Source organism: Rhinichthys klamathensis, unplaced genomic scaffold (genome assembly GCF_029890125.1).
Source record: "Rhinichthys klamathensis goyatoka isolate OS25496 unplaced genomic scaffold, OSU_Roscu_1.1 h1tg000115l_1, whole genome shotgun sequence".
NCBI classification, from domain to species: Eukaryota; Metazoa; Chordata; class Actinopteri; order Cypriniformes; family Leuciscidae; genus Rhinichthys; species Rhinichthys klamathensis.
Genome location: NW_026606652.1, coordinates 1473552 through 1498409, shown reverse-complemented (window position 1 = coordinate 1498409; position 24858 = coordinate 1473552). Strand labels below are relative to the sequence as shown.

Sequence of the window (24858 nt, the reverse complement as noted above, 5' to 3'; positions counted from 1 at the left end):
TTGAAAACATTCAGAGTGCACCTTCAATGAGGGACCCTTGCCGTCAGTGTTCTTCAAGAATACAGGCTCCTGAAGACAGGTTTCAGATTGCTTCAGAAAAACCTCCTTGAGCAACAGATTCAGGAACTAGAATTGATTGAACACTAAAACCCAAACTCCAGAGCTACAGGTTCTGCAACAGGAGAGTTAACCCGGGAAGCGTGGACAACATCCCAACATCATTGGGATGTGGGGTGTGTTCATGCTCATGTGGGCGGGGGTCCGTTGGTGTAGAGGAGCATGGGGTAAAAGGATCGGGCAAAGTTGTTGGAGAGAGTGCAGCTGTAGTCGTCCTCTGAGAGAGGCACCAAACACGCCACAACCAGCAGCAGCAGGAAGAGGATGTGGAGGGGGAAAGCTGCTCGCAGGACACGGTACAGGAACGGCCTCGCCGGGGAACAATCAGCTTTATCAGCCCTAAAGAATGGACAATTACACAGTAAAACATTTTTACAACACCACTCAGAAGTCTATGGAAGCTTGTTTCCGCCACTGAATAAAAATAAATAAAAAAATAATTGCGACTTTTTATCTCATAATTATGTGTTATACAGTCAGAATTGTGAAAAATAAAGTCGCAATTGCGAGATATAAAGTCGCAATTCTGAGAAATAAAGTCGCAATTGCGAGAAAAAAAGACAGAATTGCGACTTTTTATCTCACAATTTTGACTTTTTCTCACAATTGCGTGTTTACATCTCGCAATTCTGACTTCAACACGGAATTTCGACTTTATATCACGCAATTCTGACTTTATATCTCGCAATTCTGACTATAACACGCAATTGCGATTTTATATCACGCAATTCTGAGAAATAAAGTCAGAATTGCGAAATGTAAACTCGCAATTGTGAGATAAAAAGTCGCAATTACCTTTTTTATTTTTTTTTTAAATAAAAGATTAAGTGACAGTAAAGACTTTTACATTGTTACAAATTTAGCAAGAATGGACATTTATTTATTTCTAATAAATGTTGTTCTTTTGAACTTCCTATTCATCAAGAATCCTGAAAAACAAATTCATCATGGTGCCCACAAAAATATTACGCAGCAAATCAGCATATTAGAATGATTTCTAAAGGATCATGTGACACTGAAGACTGGAGTAATGATGCTGAAAATGCAGCTTTACCATCAGAAGAATAAATTATATATATATAAAAAAAAAATCTAAATAGGAAACAGTTATTTTAAATTGTAATTATAATAATAATTAATACTTGTAATTGTAATCATTTAAAAATATTACTGTAATTGTGTTTAAATAAATGCAGCTTTGGTGAGAGAAGTCATAAGAGACTTCTTTCAAAAATCCTACGGTAGTGTATACATTGCTATTTATCAAAGAATGTAGGGACCCCAAAGACATTTATGTTACAAAATATTTCAATTTCCTAAATGTTTTTTTAAACTGTCACTTGTGATTGATATAACATGTTCTTGTTGAATAAAAGTGTTCATTTCTATAAAATGTTTTAAAAAAAATCTTACTGACCACAAACTTTTGAAGGGTATTGTTTATAAATTGTAACCTAAAATGTAGATGCTGGTTTAAGAACATTCTTAAGTGTTATGTTATTTGTCACCTACTCATAAAACAACTTTAAAATGTGAGTTATAACTTTATGGGTTGTGAGGGTCAACATAAAGAGTACATGTTGGGGGGAGGGCCTTTTCCTAATGCGCCTGGGTTATGGAACTCTTTACCTGCATCTATTAGGAATGCTGCTTTTGTGGATTGTTTTAAGAAACTTCTTGAGACATCTTTTTAGTACAGCTTTTAATGTATAACTTATTACAGTGTATTTTTGTCCTTGTTTGATTTTTGTTCTGTACATGTTGTAGCGCTTTGAGTTTGAGAAAGTTATTACAAATAAAATATATTGTTATTATTATGTTGAGAGGTGAAAGTGGAGCAGAAAGTGAGAAGAACTAGTGTGAAGAGAGCCTAGAAGTTCAGCAAGGTCACAAACGCAGATGCATAGAAGTACTATCAGTGTGTACCTGACACTCGCGGGAGATCCCCGTGGAACATCCTGAACCTCTGCGACTTCCTAGAGAGAAGAAAAATGAGTCATAAAATAAGACTTTTCAGAGATTTACTGCCAGTGTTAAAAACAAAGTTAGAAGGCGAAATAGATTCTCATGACCTATACGGCTGCAATCATTACCTAGTACTTTTTTTAAAAATCCATCTAAATTATTGTTATATATTAAAGAACTTGTGAGGATTCAACCTTTCCTTCATATTTTGAGACAGAGCTCATTGTACAAGATCACTTCAGACTAGGGCTGCACGATATTGGAAAAAAAATCGGCTATTTAGTTTTTCTGCAATATGAAAACAGTTTCACCAGATGAATGACACTCTTTCACTCTTTTTGTAAAGAATGAATCATTCTAGAACGAGTGGGGTGATTTTGTTGGGGAGGGAATCTGTATGGAAAATAAGCATAGATAAATACAATAGAACAAAAGATACAAATTAATTAAATAGTGCTTTATGTTTTTCAAGTAAGTCTAACAGTATTCAGGTACAGTAAAGTAGCACTGCAGAGTCTTCACTGTATAAATGAAATATAATTAATCTGTTAAAGCTACAACAGATTTAGATTTTCTCGGACTTTTGTTGTTTGATTAACATTAATGACACTGACAGCAGCCTAATATTCCTGCTGCCGTCTCTTTAAGACACAATGCACGGATCAATATAATGATACGCATCTGTTTTCTTTCTCAATTGTTTACGGTTCTCATAAGCAGTACGCTATGTGATATTCAGCGAGATGGGCATTTTGAGTGTACTACATGTGTCCGTTCAAGCACAAACGCAGAATTTGGTGTTCCGACTCGAGTTCTCTTTCGCATCTTCTTGTGCTTGAATGATTTCAAATCAATTGAATGTTTAAACTGACAGGATCTAAAACACTGCAAAAAATAAACTTGATCTTTGATGGTTAAAAACTACACTGGAGATGATGGCAAACCCACAGCACAAGGCTGTTGATCATTTCACAGACAGAAAGTAGAAAAATTAAGATTTTTTTTTAATTATGACTAATAATTTAAAAGAGATATATTATTCATCATATTTGTTTTTATGACGCAGCGCCTGAAAATAGTTCCGTTGTGTTGACGGAAGGTGGCCTATTTTCAGGCGCTGCGTCATATCATTACGCCTGCTGCACTCATGGTACGGCAGTGAAGTTTCTTGATTATTACGCAGGAATGAGAGTATAGTTCCTAGCCATATCAGCCTAGAAAATCGCAACTTTACATTTTCCGTCGGTCTTAGTGCACGATGTAACTACAGAAGAGTCAAGTTTTAAATAGGAAAAATATCGAAACTCTTTGGTCATTTTCTTTTTAGAAATGCTAATGGTCTTGTCCACTCCAATGATGTATGCTAAGCTATGCTAAAAGTGGTACCGCCAGAACCGGAGATCGGCTGAATGGATTCAAAAACGGTAAAACTCAACAGTTTAACTCTGGGGGAGTTGTAAAATGAGCCTATTTCCAAAAAAAGTGGAGTATCCCTTTAAATGTCAGTCCAGTTAAAATGACATTTCTAAATTAAATGATAAAAACCATACGAATATTATTAATAATAATAAATCTAGACTTTGTAAATAGCATCAATTTATTACACCAGAAACTAAATCAGAGCCTTGTACTTTCCAGTCTGAACAGGGTGTGAGGGGAAAGGTTTAGTGGAGATAGTGTTTCTGTACCTGGTGTTGTGTTGATGCTGTCCTGCCCACATTTGGACCCGACGAGTCCTGCAACAGAGCAGCAGAGATCAAAACATCAGTGTGTGTGAGACTGAAACAGAGCCTGCAGAGAAAGCGGTGTGTGAAACATACCAGTCTGCTCTGCAGTGTGTGCAGGTCGTGAGCGATCTGTCTGATCAGCAGCCTTAACTTGTTGCTGATGACGTGAACCTTCTCTTTGGCCTCCAGGGTGTCTTCTCTCTGGTCCTGTAGTAGGATCTGTGAGGAGATCTCCTGCAGGGAGTTCACGTCCCTCTCGCGAGACTGCAAGTCCTGCTGAACAGCCTGTGCACAGACAACAACTTATTGCTATTATATTAAGATATGAATCAAGAAATGTAGTCCCACAATTAATCATGTTTTGTGGGGAGATTTTCAGAAATTTGACAAGAATAGCAGAATCTGCCTGCAAACACACACACACACACACACTACTCTACCTTGAGTGTGTCTCGATGCTCTTGCAGGATGTTGAGGTCTGTGTTTGTGTCATGGATGTTGACCATGTAGCGCTGGCTTTCTGCTTTAGCTAACCACAGCAGCAGAGAGTGAAGTGTCTCATGAAACTCCTGGGAGAAAAAAACGAGCCGAATATGCAGATGAGTCTGTGTTTCTCACAGGTCTTCATTACATGAGGTGTGTGTGCTCAGTTTAGACCACTAAACCAGGGCATTTACAGGAAGAAATGGCTCACAATTTTTAAACAAGTCCTGAGAATAACCTCTTGCACAGTAAATCAGGGTTATTATTAACTAAATCTATTAAAACATTTCGGTTAATTTGAATAAAGCTCAAATAAAATATAAAAATTAGTTGAAAAATTAGTCAAACTAAACAAAAAATATAAAATGTTGCCTTGGCAATAAACTGAAAAAAGTAGGTCAAAGCACTAAACTTATTAATTGGAAATAAATAAAAATAAAACTGAAATAAAAATAAATTAAATGTAAATAATAAAATGACAAAACTAAAAACTAAAAATATAAAAGCTAATTCATAATATAAATTAACTATAATAAAACTTATAAAAACTACAATAACACTGGTGTAAATCTGACTGAAATCTCAAACCTGACTGAATTTATTTTCTTTTTTTTAAAGAAATGACAGTTCAAGAGAGGTTATGATCTTGATACGACTCCGTCCCCAGTACTCTGTGGTTTAGAGAACAACTCGTTTAGCATTTCTGCAACCTTTAAAAAACATCCAAAAAAGCTAAAGTTGTGGTATTGTATCCAGAGATAAAATCTAACTTCCACAGAATGTAACCAGTGCAAATGTGTGAAAGTGCACAGAAACGTACTAACCAAATGCATGTTGTGTTGCAGTTGGAAAACAAACAAAACAATCAAGGTTCATTGCTGTATTGTCTCAACTCTGTCTGCCAAACCATGTACTTTTAAAGCACTCACCTGACACTCCATGAGTGCTTGATGCAGTCGGTGCTCCCAGCTGTCCAGGGCCGCACAGGCCTGTGCCCATTTCTGATTGGCTAACTGCAGATTCTCACGCAGTTCTCGTAGTTCAGTGCTGTCTCCATGCTGGAAGCCCCGCCCACTGAGATTGACACCAATCATCACCGATTTGTAGCCGTTAAAAGTCCTCTGCATGTCCTAATGAAAAAAAAAAGAAACTAACTTTTTACTGCATATTCCTTATTAACATACACTGCCTTAGCAAAGTTTAGGGTCTGTAAGATTTTTTTTATGGTTTTGAAAGAAGTCTTTTAATGCATTTTTTTTATTTTATAAAAACAGTAATATTGTGAAAAACTATTACAATTACAAATATTACAAAATGGCAAAGCCGAATTTTCAAATAAATTTTAATAAAGGAAGGTCCACTTGCAATGCACAGCTTCAAGTGGCTTATTGGTTTATTAACTTTCAGTTTTTGCATTCGATTCTATCACTCTCTAAATGTCTCTCTCAGTACCTTTAGTTTGTGGATATTGCTCTCCATGTCTCTGATTGTGATTTTTGGCTCTAGAGTTTGAAGTTTCTCTAGCTCAGGCATCACAGCGTTCAGCCATGCCATGACATCGCTGAGGTCAGAGTTGAGTCTGTGCCACTGCTGAAGATCCTGTGGCACGCTGCACGACTGCACCTGCAGGAGCTCCCATCGCTCGATCACACCTGAAGCCACAGATCAGAGGGCAAAGGTCAAATATATTTGAATGAACATGCCTGTAAAAGTGTGTACACATAATACAAACAGCAGTACCTGTCTTATCTCCTGCAGAGAGGACCGTCAGTCCCTGATCCTCCAGTTGTTCTTCCTCGTTCAGAATCAGCTTCACTCGCTTTATACTGTCTATACTGCCAGCACACTCAGACATGAGTTTATCCTGGAGAGAGTGACGAAATACAACACAAAAATGTGTTTATATATGTGTAAGCCAATGTTAATGTGTGTGTAGCCCAATTGGATAAGTATGTGTGGGTCCTCACATAGGCCTGTGGGTGGTACTGTGTGCTGGTGATCTCTCTGTTCACTCGTGTCCTGTCTGGCGCATCAGGAGAGTGCCACGTCTCCACCACTGATCTTCCCCCTGAGCAAGAGACAGAGAGATATTTGAACTCCTAAAATCACTCGAAACAAGCATGCAGGAAGTCAACACTCAGTTACAGAGCATGCTGCTGAAAAAGTAAATCAAAAAAGATGCATTGGACCCTTTTCACAGACTGTTATTATGAGTTTCCACAGTTATTAACATTGTAAATTAAGCAAAGGTTTTTCATAAAAAAAAAATCTAAAGTACATTTACAACACTATACTTTGTTTTTTCTTGACTTGGTATTAAATTACAGAAAACTGGTTAATGCCGCTGAGTGAGTGATTAAGCGGTTGACGGCAAATTTGACTTCTTTCTCTCCTCTGACCAACAATCAATCTCTTAATAATTTTTTTTCCTCTTTTGGAAAGTAATTGAAACACTATCGTGGATTTCTATACTGGAGCAAATGAAAACACACACAAAAAAATGTATGTTGTAGTTTCCACTCACCACTATAGAAGTCTACCCAACTATAACTACCTTACCATCCACAGTTTCGAATTTAACTTAAGCACGAAATTGGAATATCGCATAAAACATTTGCGAATAAAGCACCGATTCCATCCCCAAGTTTTCAGGAGAACAAAATCGCTACTTTCTGGGAAATTGTCACAAAATATCTGTAATAAAAATGTTGAAAAAAAAAAGTAAAAATAAAAAAAGTTGCTGCAATGAGGGAAGCCACTGTGGATCTTTTTTCGTACATCATAAATTACTTGAGAGCCTGCAGACGAAACGCAATAAACGTTGTCATGTTATTTTGTGTTTGAAGGTGGATGCCTGGTGTTTAGGAATGTGGATAATGACAACTTCGGCTTCTGAGAACCCTGGAAATGTGAAAAGGGTTCCTTAGTAGCAATCGGTGAAAAGTACTGCAACACATGGCGAAGAAGGTTCTTGTCAAACATTAAAACACACACCAGAGGACTTTAAGAGCATGACATGGGAAGCTGCTTGAGTGAGGAAGCAGTGAGCAGCAGGCAGCTTCTAATATATTTATTAAAGACAAATGAAGGAAGCATGTAGGATGCAGTTGGGTTCATGCAGATATTGTAATGTATGCTAAAACACATATGTAATGTGCAGTGAGTGCTGACAGCATGCAGCAGGCTGATGCCTACCGGACACAGCTTTCAAAGCTTTAGATGTAGCTTTAACAAATGACTGAGAGCTCTCAGTGACCTCTACATCTGCAACAGAAGAGCGGCAGACAGACAGATCTAGAGACACTGTAACAGACAGAACTACCTGAGTCTAATAGAATAGAGCAGATAACAGACACAGAGATCTAAATACACTCTAAAAGAGTGTTATATAAAAGACAGCAGGATATAGATATAACAGAGCGGCAGACAACTGACAGGAAGGATGTACAGTAGATACACTGATAGAGCATTGTATTACAGAGATCTAGATACACTAACAATTAATTACATGGCTCATTCTATATAATTAGGGGTACAAAACACAAATATGTTAATAGAAGTGTAGCACATAATTAAAGTTTTTTTTAATCTGTTCTTCAATATTTATAGTGATTGTTAAAAAGTGAATTTTAAGAATGATATTTTTGCAGGAATATCAGGGTTTAAAAAAAGAAAGAAAGATTTTTTGTTAACTATTGCACACATTTTTAGCTCATCCACACACACTGTCTGTTCTGACACGTAGGTTAAATTAGGATAAAAACCTATGGCAAACAATTCATCATCAGTGTAGTGTCACACAGTTCACTACTATGTTAACTAAGAATTTGGTTCTACACGGCAGCTGATTCTAACGATTTCATTGGTCAATCACAGTGCTGATTGCCTACACAATGCTAAGCCCTAACCCTACCCTACACCCTAACCTTAACATATGAAATTGTCTGCAGGGCGGGATTTGTGCCTAACTGGTTTGAGGGAGAAATTCACACATATGATGCTTGTTGATAAACCATTTCTTAGTTGCAGGGGATTGTTTGGTTAGTAACATAGTTGACAACTTTTAAAGGGATACTCCACCCAAAAATGAAAATTCTGTCATTATTTACTCACCCTCAAGTTGTTGCAACCCTGTAGGAGTTTCTCTCTTCTGCTGAACACAAAAGAAGATATTTTGAAGAACGATTGGAACCAAACGGTTGTTTGGCACCATTGACTTCCATAGTAGAAAAAAAAAAATACTATGGAAGTCAATGGTGCCAAAGTTCCAATCGTTCTTCAAAAGATCTTCCTTTGTGTTCAGCAGAAGAGAGAAACTCCTACAGGGTTGCAACAACTTGAGGGTGAGTAAATGATGACAGAATTTTCATTTTTGGGTGGAGTATCCCTTGTTTAAGGAAATAAATATTTTCTTACTTTAATTATGCACAAAATATTTGTGTGAGATTATAATATGCTTTTCACTAATGGATTAAATATGATTTTGTTGTGAAGAAAATTGTTAGAAAAAATATTTCATATAATGACTCATAATACGTAGATCTAGATACAGTATAACATAGCGGGAGCCAACAGACAGGAAGATCTTTATACACTAATAAAGCATTGGATAGTAGAAACAAGAGAAAGCGAGATCTACACTACCGTTCAAAAGTTTGGGGTCGGTACGATTTTAAATACTTTTAAAAGAATTCTCTTCTGCTAACCATGGCTGCGCTTATTTGATTAAAAATACAACAAAAATCAGTTATAGTATTAAATATTATTCCAGTGTAAATCAGCTGTTTTCTGTGTGAATATATAGTAAAGTGTAATTTATTCCTGTGATCAAAGCTGAATTTTCAGCATCACCAGTGTCAGTGTCTTCAGTGTCAAATGATCCTTCACAAATCAGTATAATATGAGGATTTGATGCTCAAGAAACATTTATTATTATTATCAATGTTGAAACAGTTGTTGGTCTGTCAGTTGTACAGTTTTTTTTTTTTTTTTTTTTGGATTCTTTGATGAATAGGGTTAGGGTTAGAATCTTTTGTAACATTATAAATGTCTTTACTGTCACTTTCGATCAAATTAATTATTCCTTGATAAATAAAAGTATTGATTTCTTTCCTCCAAAAAATAAAAATAAAATTCTCACTGACCCCAAACTTTTGAACGGTAGTGTACATTAACCTACCATTGCGGCAGATAGCAGACAGTGAGATCTACATATAAATTAATACAGCGGCAGATTACAGATAGTGATCTAGATATACTCTAACAGAGAGGTACATAACGGACAGAGATATAGACACAAACAGAGAAATCTATGCACTCTAACAGTGTCATGTAAGAGACAAAGAAATCTAGATACTCTCTAATAGAGCAGCAGATAACGAACAGAGAAACGCCAACAGAGCAGCATATAACAGCTCTAGATATGCTTTAATAGAACGACAGAGACCAGTCAGTAAAGAGTTACCTGATAGGGCACTGTAGTACGTCAACTCCTCATCATCCTCTGGAGATGAAGATCCTCCCACATCAACGGTGTGGTCCCACTCCAGCGGAATAGAATCCACACTGACGGGCGTCTCACGCCCTGAGCGCTCCAGAGCAGGTGGTAACAGGTGGGACACGGCTTGACGTACTGTCAGTGAAACATCGGATCCCATAGCAGCCTCATCTTCCTCCCTTTCCCTCTCCCACACCCCACTGAAATCAGTCGAGTCTTCCGGATCTGTGTCTCTGTCTGAGAACTCTCGGTCCTCCTCAATCACCTATGAAAGGATAGGGATGGAAGGGCTCATGTCAGTACTCATTCTTAGTATTTTGTTGAGCGTTTGTGAGAGGAGTCTTTTCAAACTGACTGGGCGTCTGCTGATAAGACGATAGTGGAATCGGGAGACCCTGCCAAATACTTCCTGGCAGTAGGAGTGCAGTTCCTCTAGTTCATCTTCGATGAGTACAGCGTCCAGCGGAGCGCTCTTCTGGATCAGGTTCTCTCCAAACACAATCAGCGCATCAATCTTATTTGTGTTTAGAGTGATCTCTTGCTGAAATGCCTGCAGGAAGTCAAAGCACAAGATATTCTGTTATTCTGACTGCAGTCCAGGCTCATTTAATACGTTTCAAATGTTCGGAGAGTACGTACGTTTAGTTGACGCATCTTTTCATGGATATCGCTCTCTGAAAAATGCTCCACATTAGTGAGCTGAAGGTCCATCTCAGTCAGCCAGACCAGAATCCCCTCCCTCGTTCCTTCAAAGTCTTCCCGCTGAGATGTGAAGTGCTGCACAGAGGAGCGTTTAGGTTTTACCAACATTTTCTTTTAAATTCCCCCCAGAAAACATTATACTTTGTTAGCATGGAAATGAAAAGTGGAGCACATTTCTGCCAGGACAGGCGAGTGACAAAAATGTAAAAGTCGGATGCAGTTAATTTTATTTAAATTTTTGCAGGTTTTTTGGTTTATTTAGTGTCATTGCCAAACCACTCGGTATTTGAGAATTTAATATTTATTATACAGTACTGTTCAAAACTTGGGGGTCTGTAAGATTAAAAAAAAAATGTTTTATAAGTGTCTGTTATGCTCACCAAGGCTCAATTTATTCCGTCAAAAATACAGTAATATAGTGAAATATTATTATAATTTAAAATAACTGTTCCCTGAGAAGTGGACCGTCGACATGGCATCTTGAGTTGAACGCTATGGGGAACACCCTTGGCGTGAGCGGTGTCTAAAACCTTTTTACCCAAACAGACCAATCTATTGGCCGATGGAAGTCCATGACGTCACAAGTGGAGTGCCTGCTAGTATTAGAGGGTGCCTGCAAAATACGCCATCAGCTTTATCAGGCCGACCTGCTCAAGGACTTGGACCAGGAGCAAGGGTTATCTCCTGAGGCGGTGGCGGACTTGCACCAGACCATAGACCTGGCTCTCCGAGCCACCAAACAGACTGCCGTGGCTATGTTGGTTACGGAGAGGCACCTGTGGTTAAACCTCTCAGAAATCAAGGAGAAAGATAAGTCTTTCATCCTTGACACCCCAATCTAGCTTTTGGGTTTCTTTGGCACCTTTGTTGAGACAGGGGTTAAGAGATTCAAGAAGGTCGAGGGTGCAGTCCACTGACTTCAGAAGATTTTTCTCCTGTAAGGCCGAGTCCAGACCCTCTGCCTCTTCTAAGCGATCTCGTGTTAATTCATTCTCCATCAGGTACTGGCAGTATGGTGAGTGGTCACCACTATAACCCATTTGTAAACCCTTACAAACCCTCACTTTCTAATTGGGTGATTACTGCTTCTTGAAGCAGTTTAATCTCCTGCCAGTGAAGCTAAGGCATTGTTGCATCCTTGTTGCATCAATCCTACCAGCTACTGGTATTGGTTGATGTAAATGATCTGTCGACAAACTGATGACTGATGATCACGTCCTACATTCAGACTCATTTGTGCTTGATAATAAAATGGGTGAAAGTGACGATGTACATCATCTTGGTGTCACTGAGGCCAGCCATTGTGCTCAGTCCTCTGAAGCATTTCTTGGGTTGAGCACGCCTTCTATGAGGAAGCTCCCCTCTTGTAACAGGTGGCTACTACAATGCCCTCAATTGGACAAAGTGCTCCTGCAGTCTAGGGTTGATGGCGCAGGGTGCCTTATTTTGTTCTCTTCCTGATATCAGTAGGGTTAGCTCCCCTTAGCAAGGATGTACAGGTGTGGCTCCATTTCTAGCCAATTTCATGGGTGAGGGTTTGGGGCTTTCCAGGATGGGAAGAAGGTTATAACCTGTAATGCTGAAAGCTAGCATTTTGGCACACTCCCTTTAATATTTGCTGTAGTGTTTTATAGGAAAGAGCAAAGAGGTTAGGACCAGAGTATAGCATCCTTCCTTCCTCTTCATTTACTCTCTAAGGAGAGATGTTGTCTCCTGTGGAAACTTTAAGGCAATTCTGTGGTAAAATCAGGGGTAATCCTCATAGGGATCCTCTTCAGATACGTAGCTGATGTTAGTTTGGATACACTTGAACAAGCCCTGCTTTATTTCTTTTCTACAGTCAATGGGGCATATGGGCCTCTCTTTAGAGGAAGAGAAAGATGAGTGGGACTAAGTCAACTAATACTGAGTCTCATTTAATTAACAGCAGTGAGTAATTTTCTCTGTTACCTTTATTTCAACATTAATGACAGACAGCATTAGTGGCTGCTGTCACTTTAAGACCTGCCACTACTGCACATGAATCGGATCTGAACATACATCCTATTTTCCCACAACTCTTTACATCCATTTAAGACTTTATTTAACTCTTTTAAGACTGCTCTTATGAGGATACTAGACAAAACAGACAGTTTGGCATAATTGTTTGTTATTGTTCGTTCAAGCGGGAAAGAGAACTCGATTCTGGCGGGCGTCTTTCTGTGCGCTGTGTGTGTGTCAGGACTTCTCTTTGTCTTGTCGCGCTTGAATGGTTTAAAAGCATTTGCGTGATTAAGAGCGTGATCATCTTATAATGTAACCTAGCCAAAGAATGACAGAAAAAATGGATGCTGCGTTAATTGAGTTAAATATTTTTAAAGTGTTAAACTGGAAAATATTCACGTTGACAGCACTAATATATTACATATATATATATATATATATATATATATATATATACACACACACACGTATGATAAAACATTCTGGATTCTGATTTGACAAATAGAATGTTCAAAAGAACAGCATTTATTTGACATCGAAACCTTTACCTGTAACATTATAAATGTTTTTACTGTCACTTTTGATCAATTTCTTTAAAAAACACAATATTACTGAATTTTGAACGGTAGTATATGACCCAAATCTGACCTTTAACCTGCGGAGCACAGCAGCAACTCTCTTCTGTAGCATATCCCAGCGCTGGTTTCCCTCATGAACCATCAACTTCAGCTTACTGGCACCGTCTGTCCGGTTCTCTCGTGCCAGGCGTCGGTATTGTTTATTCACCAGCTCCAGCTGTGTCAGGCGCTCATGGACCTGACGCTGGAACGCCTGCATGTGTGCATGTTTTTAAAAAAGGGTTAAATGTCCAATAGATCTAATGAAAACTGCAAAAGCCACTACTTAAGTATCCATTTTAATTTGTATAACAGAACTGATGCTATTTCTCATATGAACAGACTACTATTACAGTTAGTGAATTTTTAACAAAAAAATCAATAAACAGAACTTAACAGAATCAGACCTCAAACTTTTTGAGTTCCTCTTTAGCACAGGTGTAGAGTACGTCTTTAGTGGCGGGGTTGGCTGCTGTGCGTTCTGCCGTGTTCAGCCACTCTTCAAAGTGTGCATAGTCGTCCAGGAACTTGCACCACAGACGCCATGTCTCCTCAATCCTGCAGGGGGCAGTGCAGAGTCAGGGGCCCGAAAAAAAACAAACAAAAACAAATTAAACTTTCGAAAAAGTGACATTGATGGGGTCAAACAAGCTGATTTGGGTGTTTGTATTGACCTCATCCTCCTTTCCATGGACATGGCACATATGTTCCTCCAGCGGCGGTCCAGGCTGAGTGTGGTCTGCTGAATGGAGTCGTTCTCTCCATCGCTGCCACAAGCGTCCGCATCATGCAGCAAAACATCACACAGGGTCAGAACAGACGTCACACCCTCTGTGTGCTGTTCAATGTCTCTCTGCAAGTCCTAGTGATAAAAATCAAATCACAATCTAAGACTGACATATTGCAAAAAACTCAAACTACCAGTCTTCTAAGAAAGATGGCATTGCCAATACATTAAAATGATGCAAAGGCATCCCATATTAGGAGAAAGCTCATGTTGTTTTTAAATAATAAAGGAATATAAACTTAATGAGATAGATGGTGCTCAGATAAATCTGTCCCATAACACATTGTGATTTTTGAAGACAAAATATGTAGTTAGGATTAGATATTTATACATATTGTGGTTCTGTTAATGAATGCAGTGATTACCTGATGCTCTGTTAGTTTACGCTGTATCTCATCATTGTGGCAGATGGTGTAGGTGATAGGTTTTGCCAGCTCACCCTCAACACGGGAAAGCCAGGTACGGAGATTACTCATATTCTTATCCAGCTGTTGCACTGTCACCAATGTCTCCTTTAGTTTCCTCACCCTGAAACACAATTGGTCAGTCTGTCATTTGCATGAATTTTTTGCCGGTATTTAAAAGAACAGTGTAAGAGGAGACAGGAAGCAATAGTAGGAGAGAGAGAACAGAATATGGGAAGGACTCGAACTCAGGTTTGCTCAAACATCAATCAATCAATCTTTTACTCAAGTCAGTCAATACTGTATGTCAGTCATTCAGTGAAGCTAGTGCCACATTTGGATTTTATACCCAGAAACAAACCCTGCAATTCTTTAAAACAGAATGATATTATCTTGTTATTTTATCTCCAGACCCAGACTTTCAATCTATCATAAAAATATTAATTATTACAGTACATGAATTACAAACTATAATATTCTAAACAAAGAGTGAAATAAACACTATTCTAACAACATATGTACCATTAAGGTAATCTTCTCAGCTGTTAAGAGTCCTGATTAGTTGTACATTTGCCTTCCTATAAAACAGTAGCCAATCATAGTCCTCATTTCTTCCATAGAGCAGAACAGTGCCCGGCCCGCCTGCTTTTGCAGTGCCCTTGGTTCCAGAAGTATTTCTCCCATTCATTTAAAGGATTTTAAAAAGTCTTTATTAAAGTCTTTATATATATATATATATATATATATATATAGACGCATACACACACCTATACCTATATCTGTTTCCCTGATTGGTGGAGATTTCTCTGCAGCATTAAGGGTAATGTAGTTTTTTCTAGCAATTCTGGTATTAAACACGATTATTTAAAAAAATAAATTGAAATGATGTACACTGATGGCTTCAACAAAAGCATATGATATTGTTTAACAGCCTCGTCAGTCTCTCTTTAAAGGCTTATAGGTTATCGCTAAAAACCAAGACGACATTGGTATATTCATTTATATAAATGTTTATCTAGTAGTATTATGAGTTGTTCTGTGGTGCTTGAGTAACAGTTCACATAAAAAGTAAACATTCCCTCACCTAGTGTCATTCCTACACATCTAGCCTATCAGCTGAGTTATACACAAAGAAACAATACAGGAAAAAAGGTGTTTTGCTCAGTGTGAGTGTGTGGTGACCCATGTCATGTCAGTCTGTCGCACTCTATTCAAACTACACCAGAACACTCAGTGTTAATACTACTCTAAAAGTGACGTCATGTGACTAAGAGGATGGGGACGTTCCTCCACAGTCACGTGACCATTCCAATGGAGGTCCGACCAAAACAAACCGGAGTGCTGATGTGGAAGAAGTGACATCACACAACAACTCAACTGCACGTGACAGCACTGCATTGGGACATTTGTTCTTATCAGAAGGTTTATTCTTACTGTCACATACATTAGCGCTATTCACATTATCACAAGTCATGGGAAAATAATAGATCCATGCAGTCACTCAAAATATTTGTTGTAAAAAGGTACACTGAAATAAGCTTGAATGAGGAAATGAGACAAGATGTCCTCTATAGCACATGAATATGAACATGAAAGCCTTAGAAAATGTATAATGATATAAAAGAGATTAAAAATAATGAAAAGCATAAAAAATAAATCTTGTTGCATATCATTTTCAATGCATTATTAGTAATGCTTGATTCTATGCATAATGCATGATTCTAGATGCATGCATCATGCATGCTCTTCACGCAGTGCATATCTGTTTGCACCATGCACCATCAGCAGCGTGCACGTCCTCCCTAGAAACAAGTGTGTTTTCATGCAAAGCAGATTATGATCAGTCACACTCAGGCTAGTGCTGCACACACACACTGACAAAAGCACTGCCCATCCCCCTCTCACACATATGAATGCATGCTTATAAGACCCATCCGTGTGGTGTGCGTGCAATTAGAAAACACTTACTCACAAACCGGTGAGGCTCCATGGCTTTCTCGTGTTAGCGTCAGCATGTCTGTCTGAATGGCAGTGGCTGGCTGATCACACACACACTCTTCTCACAGACCGTGAGCTTCTGTACATTACTCCCACCCTCCTGCCCCTCTCTCATACCCCCCTCCCCTCCTCCCTCTCATTGAATGGCTAAGAGATATGTCAGTTACAGTGGGGATAGTAAGGATGCTCAGTAGGGTGGCCATACGTCCGGATTTTGGCCGGACAGTCCGGATTTTAAGCCCCCTGTCCGGCGCAGCCTCAAGCCGGACACTCATTTGTCCTCCTTTTTGGAGTTGCGCTGAATTGTTTAAAAAAATTAACCTATAAAAATCCTGCATAATGATAGCGGCTCTCAGATGCCCGTAAATTAGTTCAAATCTCTTGGAATCTAGAGCCGCGCATGCGAGACAGAACATACTGTATGTGCTCCAAACCGTGCAGTGCGTTTCAACAAGGCATTAAAAAGACCATTTATCAAAGCAGTATTAAAGCCAGTGTGTGGTAGTTTAGCTTGGTAAATGTTATATAGAAAATAACAAACCAAGTCACATTTGTCTCAGAGCAAAAGCTCAGAGAAAAAAACTTGAGACAAACAGTATTTAGACAGTTTTTGGTTGTATAATTGAACCAACTGTCGACCGACCGACAAGTGAATGTACTCACGAACACACACACATACACTCACTGATTATGTTTTCTATGTCTTCATATTATCTGAACTACAATCAAGGTCAACGATAGATGAGGACCTGAGAAACAGACAGACAGATAGATGTGTTGTATTCCTCTGTGGTCTGAGATTATGTTCCATGGACTAAAGCTAATTAAATCCAAACCTAACCTGAACAGATTATCAATCCCAGAAGAACACTGCGCTGTTTCTCTAAGCAACAGGTGGGAGAACTTCCCAAATGATCAGAAGCAAATAACAAATAATACACAATTGCATATAACCTAAAACAACACATTTGTACCTTTAACACACACACACACTAGCTAGCAAACACACAACAAACACTCAGAGCACCTTAGCAACTGCATAGCAACACAAAAGGTGTGTCCCAATTTGCGTACTTGTGCACTATTTTATGCCATTTTTAAATGGGAAAAGTTTAAATAAGTCAGTTTATGCACTCAACTGTCAAACCTTTCCTTACGCATCAGAAGGAGAGAGGTTGTCAGAATCTCATACTAGATAACAAAATAACCGTATAAAATTCACACACTAGGCAGAAGAGTACATACATAGTATAAGTGTAGTGTATAGAGTATACAGTCCATAATTTGGGACACTTCTGGCATCTTTGCGGCACGTTTTTAACAGGCAAGCACCAATCGTATTTTTTCAAAAAAAATAAAAATAAATAGTTAACATTATTATTTGCATTAATTGTTCAAACTTTAAAGCAGTTCAGCCAAATGAGTTGATAAATCTGGGCCACAGCGAACCACGTTGGTGGGCCTCACATAGATAGAGCTGCTTTCAGTCTTTAGAAGAGGGCAATTCACGGGTGTTGGGAAGATTCAGAGCACACTTCAAACCTCTGAAGGGTTTAATTGTACCGTCCCACTTCACGGTTAGTCAGTATTTGATATCCATTCAGGATGATAGTCATGGTGGATAAAGCTTATGTTAAAATGTGGACTCTTCTTTGTAAAGAGACACAAAACCACACACACACACAAACAGGCAATGCTATCACACACGCTTAAATAAATTTGCTGCCTTAGCAACAGTTTCAGCTCAGGTGTCTGAACTTTTGAGTGGAAACTGGAAAACATATGTCCTCATCCAAGCGCTTTGGTCAGCATCTATCAAAGCAGAATAATGGGTACTTAAAACAGTGAGTAGAGAGTTAATGAACTTTCCAGAGTGGGATTCTTTAAAATCATTTATATGTGTGTGTTTAGAGGGGCTGTTTTCAACATAACATCAAAGTTGGCCCTTTGTCCAACAATAGTGAGCCGAGTTTTGCAAGACACCAAGAGTTCAATAATATAATGGCTGCCATCACTCAGCAAATAGCAGAAGAGCAGAAGGACAGAGCTTTGATGCTGATTGGCTGAGAGACACAATAAGTGGAGACAGAAGACTTATGGGAGGGTGAGTGGACACAAAGGCCCGTGCTAGCAGACGGCAGCTGCCCCGTGTGCAGATGCTGTGACGGTGAACTCTGCTGTGATTTTAGGTGACAAAAGAGTCGGATGCGTCAGTGTCAACTTCTGTGATCCTGCTTAGAGACTCGTCTCAATCGCACACTCCTATTTGCAAGTTGTATGAGTGACACACAAAATCATACACTGTTTAAAAGTTTGGGTCTCTTAAAAAAAAAAGTCTTACGCTCACCAAGGCTGCATTTATATGTTCAAAAATCCAGTAAAAACTGTACTATTGTGAAATATTATTACGATTTAAAATAAAGTTTTTCTATCCTAATTTATTTTAAAATGTAATTTATTCCTGTGATGAAAAAGCTGAATTTTCAGCAACATTACTCCAGTCTTTAGTATCACATGATCCTTCAGAAATTATTATAATATGCTGATTTAGTGCTCAAGAAATCTGATCAATGTTGAAAATAGTGGTGCTGCTTAATATTTTTGTGGAAACCGTGATACATTATGAATAGAAAGAACAGCATTTATTTGAAATAGAAAACTTTTGTAACATTATAAATGTCTTTAGAAGTGAATGCATTTAAGTTAATGCATCCTGGCCGAATCAAAATATTAATTTCTTCAACAAAAAAAGTAAATACTACAAATGGTAGTAAATTCAGTATATTAACATATCTCCTAGAAGGTCTAAAAACAGATTCAAAATAATGTCTGAAATCACTCAATAGTGACAATGAAAACAGAGCAACCAGCTGAGACAGGCCCAGCACGCTGGAGTCACGCCTGTGAACTTTGACCTCAGACACAGAAAACAAATGACTTCAACGGAATTATCAATACACACTCAGCCTGTCACTAAAACACTCTCTGTATGTACACAAAGTGAATTTAAAGGTATAGTTCACCAAACGACACCAGCTGGTCCTCAATCAAGTCCTCAGTCCTCAATAGCCACAAAATAAATCCTGAGAGGGTGAACTTATATCATACTGATGATAATGCATGTCTTTTCGTTTGACTTGTGCTCATGGAGTCTCAGTGGTTGATGGGAAGGAATATTGACAGGCGTAAAGCTGCAGCTCAAGGAGAGCCGACAGACAGGCTGGTCTCGTGCCTGGTTACCTACTGATCCACAAAGCTACTTTTAGTGTCTACATGCACCTGCAAAGCCAGTTTTAGCTCTAAAACCTTGACATTAGTGACAAAGAGCCAGAGCTAACATTCAAATCGCTTATAGACGCTCAGGAATCTGCTTAGCTTGGAACTATGATATGCCTGTCTAAAGCAAGGTATAATTTGTCTGTTCGCCTGTTTGCAAAGCAGAAAAAAAAAAAAAAATCAAACATTCTACTAACGCAATAACGACACTGGTTTTTGATAGCCAGCTACCAGCAGTTTTAATCACTGTCAATGTGAATGCAGAGATTTTTGCTTGACTGCACATGTGAAGATCTAGAGCTCTACAGGTGAATTTATCTGTTGTTATGGAGCAAGAGGGAGCTGCAGTTAAAGAGTTCAAAGCGTAACAAACTCATTTCCCTTTTAACCTCCTCCTTACTCTCTTAAGAGGCTAAGCAACACAATTACATTAAATGACATCCCACCAGATGATCTGCTTACCTAAGAAAGTACTGAGTAGTATAAGTTAACTACATAGGTTAAGGTTAGGTTTAGGGGTAGGTTCAGGGTTAGTAGTTATTACCCAGTTATTGTAAAACTATAATGAGTACATAGTCTGTACATGGGGAAGAGGACTGTAAAATAAAGTGCTACCAAAATGTTCTTTAAAATAATGGTTCTTTTAAGAACTGACAGTTCACTAAAAGGTTCTTTGGGGAAACAAACATTTATCTTCTATGGCATTGAATTTATTATTAAGAGTGTAGCTGAATCTTCTCTACCTCTAGGTAATATAGAACATGATATATACGTCAGTTTGCTGTATGTTGCATACAATTGAACAAACGCATATAGATGCGTTGAATGCACTTTAATATGATCTCAGAGATCCAGAACTAAGGATCTGAGAAAATGCTAAATATCCAAAATAGAAAGGCAGACTTGGAGACAAGACGTCAACAAGCTGGCCATCAATGTGACATGAAGCTACAGCCACCATCTGTCTAATCAAAGAACTGTCAATCAAACGGAGTGCGGGATAAACCAGCCCTCTCCATACACTCCCCCCTGATCCCACCCATCTGGACTAACGCCACACACTCGTTCACTGTGCTGATGTTTACTCTCCGTGTCTGTTAAATAAAGTGTGACTGAAATGAATAGGATCAATGTCAGATTAATGTCCACATTCGTCTCTGTGTTGTCTCGGATATATCTTAGAAAGTTCTATACAAGCAGTTCATATCACATGACCCAAACCCCAATGGCGGACTGCATTTCACACCTAGGCCTTCAGTGGTGTCCTACCTGAATTAATAACTTTTAATAGTGTAGCAGCGGCACAGACTCTCTGTAATTGTTGTGAAATTGCGGTTTTTATTTTGCACCGGCAGTTATAGGATTAATGCTGTGAGTTCGGAAAAGGTCGGGTAGAGAGAAACGAGCGAGTGAGTTCGGCTTGTGCGTTTGTGTAGTGGTTCTTGCGTTCCGATTTTAAGTTCAGAAACTTAAAGGTCTCACCTGGCCTCGATGTGATCAAACAGATGCTGCCAGCGGTCATTGATGTCCTTGATCTTGTCATTTATTTCTGTCTCTTTGGTCTTGTTGCTAGCAGTGATGAGTGTTTCTCCCAGTTGTTTCAGATGTGTCTTATTCTCACTGAAGAGGTTGATCTCCTCCATGCAGTCCTGTAGAGTGAGTATTTGTGTGAAAGGGGGTGAGGAATGAGTTTATTTAATGCCATACTTTTGTTTGCTTGCTTACATTAGAATAAATATGAAAGGAAGCAATCAAAGCAAATACATGTGGAATGTCTGACTCTGCTCTTCCATTTAGGATTAGCTAAACACAGTAAAATGCTAGAGCAGAAAGTACCGAGTATCTGAGGCGATTTGGGCTGGGTGATGGAAGACATTTGTCTCACCTTCTTGAGTTTCTCCACCATCTCCTCGATGCTGAGCTCGGCGCTGTGCGCCACCTTGTTCTCCATCTGTGTCAGCCATTCACACAGCTCCCGATTCTTCTCATTGAAAATGATCCAGGCATTCAGCCGGTCAGCAATCTCCTGCTTACGCAGAGACACCTGCAGAGAGAGAGAGAGAGAGAGAGAGATATTACATAAGAGATACTCTATGACAGCATCACACACAGAATGGGAATCTGACTAAAACCTGTCAAAATGATGTGCAGGTCATATATAAAAAAAAAAAAAGAACATATTTAGCTTTATAAAAATGTACTTTTAATTATTTCAGATGTTTTTTGCACTCAATTAAGAATACACACAATTCTCAGCACCGTTATGCAATTAGAAAGAAATTATGAAAAAATTTGAAATGGTAGTATTAATACGTTATGTATTGTATTGTTGTACAATTGTAAGTATTGTTGTACTGCTTTTTATACTGATTTAAATCAACTAAAAAAAACATTGTATTACAGGTGTCTTTACTGTAATACAGAAAAACGATCACAGTAATCTCAGTAATGAGAAACCAAACAAACAAACAACTACCCTCAAAATAAAAACATGTTGAGAGTGTATTTCTTTTGGAAAATTATTTTTATTTTTATAATAATTCAAAATTATTTGGATTTCTGGACCAAATGGGATCTAAACAGGTTTTGTGAGACACACCCTATAAATGAATTAATTAATTTCTTAGTTCTAGAAGAAATTAGTTTTTAATTTTTCTTTTCATTTAATTAATTAATTAATTTAACTTTAAAGTAAGTGATCTAAAAATATACTGTATGTTTACAGGTTCATATTAATAAATTAGAGACTAAATTTAAAACACACAGTTTAATGTGGAAAATAAAAACATGAATACTCTTAAAGTTTACAGGGAAGCATGGTATTCCAGTTACAGTGGACCCATGTATTTGTGTTTAAAGAATCAGATCTCCAGCCAAAACATCTCTATGAACCTTGTCACTAGAAAGTTTTAAAATCCAACCTAACTCAACAGCTGTGGACTTCATTGTTACCAGGCAACACCTCCACAACCACCACCCCCTACAGACACACACTCACACTCCGGCGTGTGACAGACACACACTGGGGGTGATTTCCAAAACAAAGAGCTAAAGACTCCTGCTTCTATTCACTTCTCTGTCTTTTCTCTGTGTCCTTCACTCTCTACCATCTGCTCTCTCCTTCCAGTGTCAAAGTCCCCTACCCACCCCAAAACATGACCCCAGGAGACTCCAGCTGACTGATCCAGCACCATATTCAACAGCAGCGAGACCTCATGGGAGTGAGGCACAGGTTCAGAAAGTAAATCAATATATGGATCATAGACACCAGAACATCATGCATCAATAAACTTCACAGGAACAATGACTCCAGCTGAATCAATGAGCACTGATTAAAAAACATTAAAACAAATCTTCACATCTGTTTCTTGGGTATTGATGGTGTGCTAACATTGTATTTAAAATAGCTGGAATTCCATTGAGCATGTTGTCTGTGTGTGTAGGTTTACTTAGCAGTAAACAGAGCAGTGTCCAAAAGTTAAATATGACAAAACATCCCTTTGAGGACATCCAGGATGTTCTCAAAGGTAAAATGTTTAATAAATGATTGAATGAATGAATGAATCAAATCAAATAATTATAATTTACTTTTGAAAACAACAATAAATTGCATGTCTTCATTTAGATAACTAGGTAAACATGTTTTTAAATCTGGATGTTGTGTAAGGCAGTGGATGCTAAGTATCTTAACTTTTCCACTTCAAAAATACATACAAATAGTACAGATTCATTCAACCTATTTTACTGTTAAACATTTCCTCACACACACGACTTATCAGCCAGTTCAATGAGTTACAAACAGCAGTCAATGTTTATTCACAAGATTACTGTAGGTTTTATATTTACTCTGTTTCCTCCATCTCTAAATGAAAGTGTACAAAAATAGTATTCAAAATAACTATGTGCATGGGTTTACTTAGCTATACTTTTGCGATAAAATAGTCACTAGAAGTTTGCTACATCTGACAAAACCTCCTTTTGAGGACAGATGGGTACCTTCTCAAAGATACTATATATATATATATATATATATATATATATATATATATATATATATATATATATATATATATATATATATTTGTATTGTATAATATACAAAAGTCTATGGTATGTTTGCTAGGTAAACATGTTTGTATGTCTTACCTTGAGGCAGAGTTCTTCCCACTGACAGTGCAGATGGTCCACTTGCTCCTGCAGGAGGAGGACGTCATCAGTAAGGATGTACTGGGACAGGTCCGTCTTCATGGTGCTGAGCTCGGAAAGACTGACGGCCCAGTCCTCTAAACAATCCTGAACCTCCTGCATAACATAACACACACCGTCACACACACACACTCACGGAAAACACTGCCACAAGTCCCAGTTCTGACTCACACAATCTCTCTCTCACCCTCTGGCCCAACAAGATTAAAGCCCACAGGACAAAGGGGGAGGGCAGAGGAGACAGAGAGAGAGAGGGAGGAGGATCACAGCTGAATAAGCCTATAGCAGGGAGGAAGGGAAATCCAAAGTGTCATGCAACACAAACAAAAGCTGTTATGTGGGATTTTAGCACAGGCTAACTGCTAACCGTTACCATAGGTAACTGTTGAAGTGTGTTTTTATTACAGTATTTTATGATTATATTGCTCATTTATAGACAAAATTACGTACATTTATAATATACTGACAACCACAAAAAAAAAATTTAAAGAGAAAGCCACACGATGAATCAAAGTTCATCACAAGTAGCTTTTCCACAAGCTGAGGTAAATACTAATATTGTATAAAACGTACATGCAGTGTAATGTACACAAATACAAAACACCGCTGTGGTAACAATCATAACACTAAATTAATGTAATAAAGAAACAAATTTAAATTTAAGTATATGATGTAACAACCCAGTGTACATAACTGATAAGAAAAAACGGTCACACTATTTCACAGTGTCCTTGTTACACATAGTTACTATAGTAATAACTATAATTTATGCATAATTACATGCAACTAACCCTACAACAAACCTAATCCTAACCCTATTGTAAGTACACGTAGTTAATTAATATTACACAGTACTTAAATGTATAGTTACACTGCAACAAGGACAACAAGGACTTAAAATAAAATAAAATAAAACTAAGAAACAGTTATTCTAATGAGAAACCATCAAATGTGAGCTGTCACACAGGAAATTCTGGGAATGTCCATTACGGTTTTTACACTGTAAATTATTAGATGACTTGTTCTTTCTCACTTACACAACAAAAAAGTAATAAAATAACAGTATTTTACTGTAAAGGTACATGAAATGTCCAGT

General features: G+C 38.1%; 1 protein-coding gene across 1 annotated transcript in view; it reads right to left on the bottom strand.

The window, feature by feature from the left end:
- Positions 1-239: 239 nt before the first annotated feature.
- The window catches only part of syne2b (spectrin repeat containing, nuclear envelope 2b), a 132008-nt gene continuing 107389 nt past the window's right edge, over positions 240-24858 (bottom strand). The window contains 20 exon segments of the mRNA XM_056254911.1: positions 240-456; positions 2044-2093; positions 3771-3818; positions 3903-4094; positions 4250-4378; positions 5222-5422; positions 5745-5944; positions 6033-6156; positions 6260-6360; positions 7488-7556; positions 9757-10054; positions 10145-10339; positions 10429-10566; positions 13123-13305; positions 13499-13649; positions 13766-13953; positions 14244-14406; positions 21039-21205; positions 21442-21600; positions 23703-23858. Coding sequence (XP_056110886.1) covers positions 246-456; positions 2044-2093; positions 3771-3818; positions 3903-4094; positions 4250-4378; positions 5222-5422; positions 5745-5944; positions 6033-6156; positions 6260-6360; positions 7488-7556; positions 9757-10054; positions 10145-10339; positions 10429-10566; positions 13123-13305; positions 13499-13649; positions 13766-13953; positions 14244-14406; positions 21039-21205; positions 21442-21600; positions 23703-23858 — 3123 coding nt within the window. The 3' untranslated portion in view covers positions 240-245.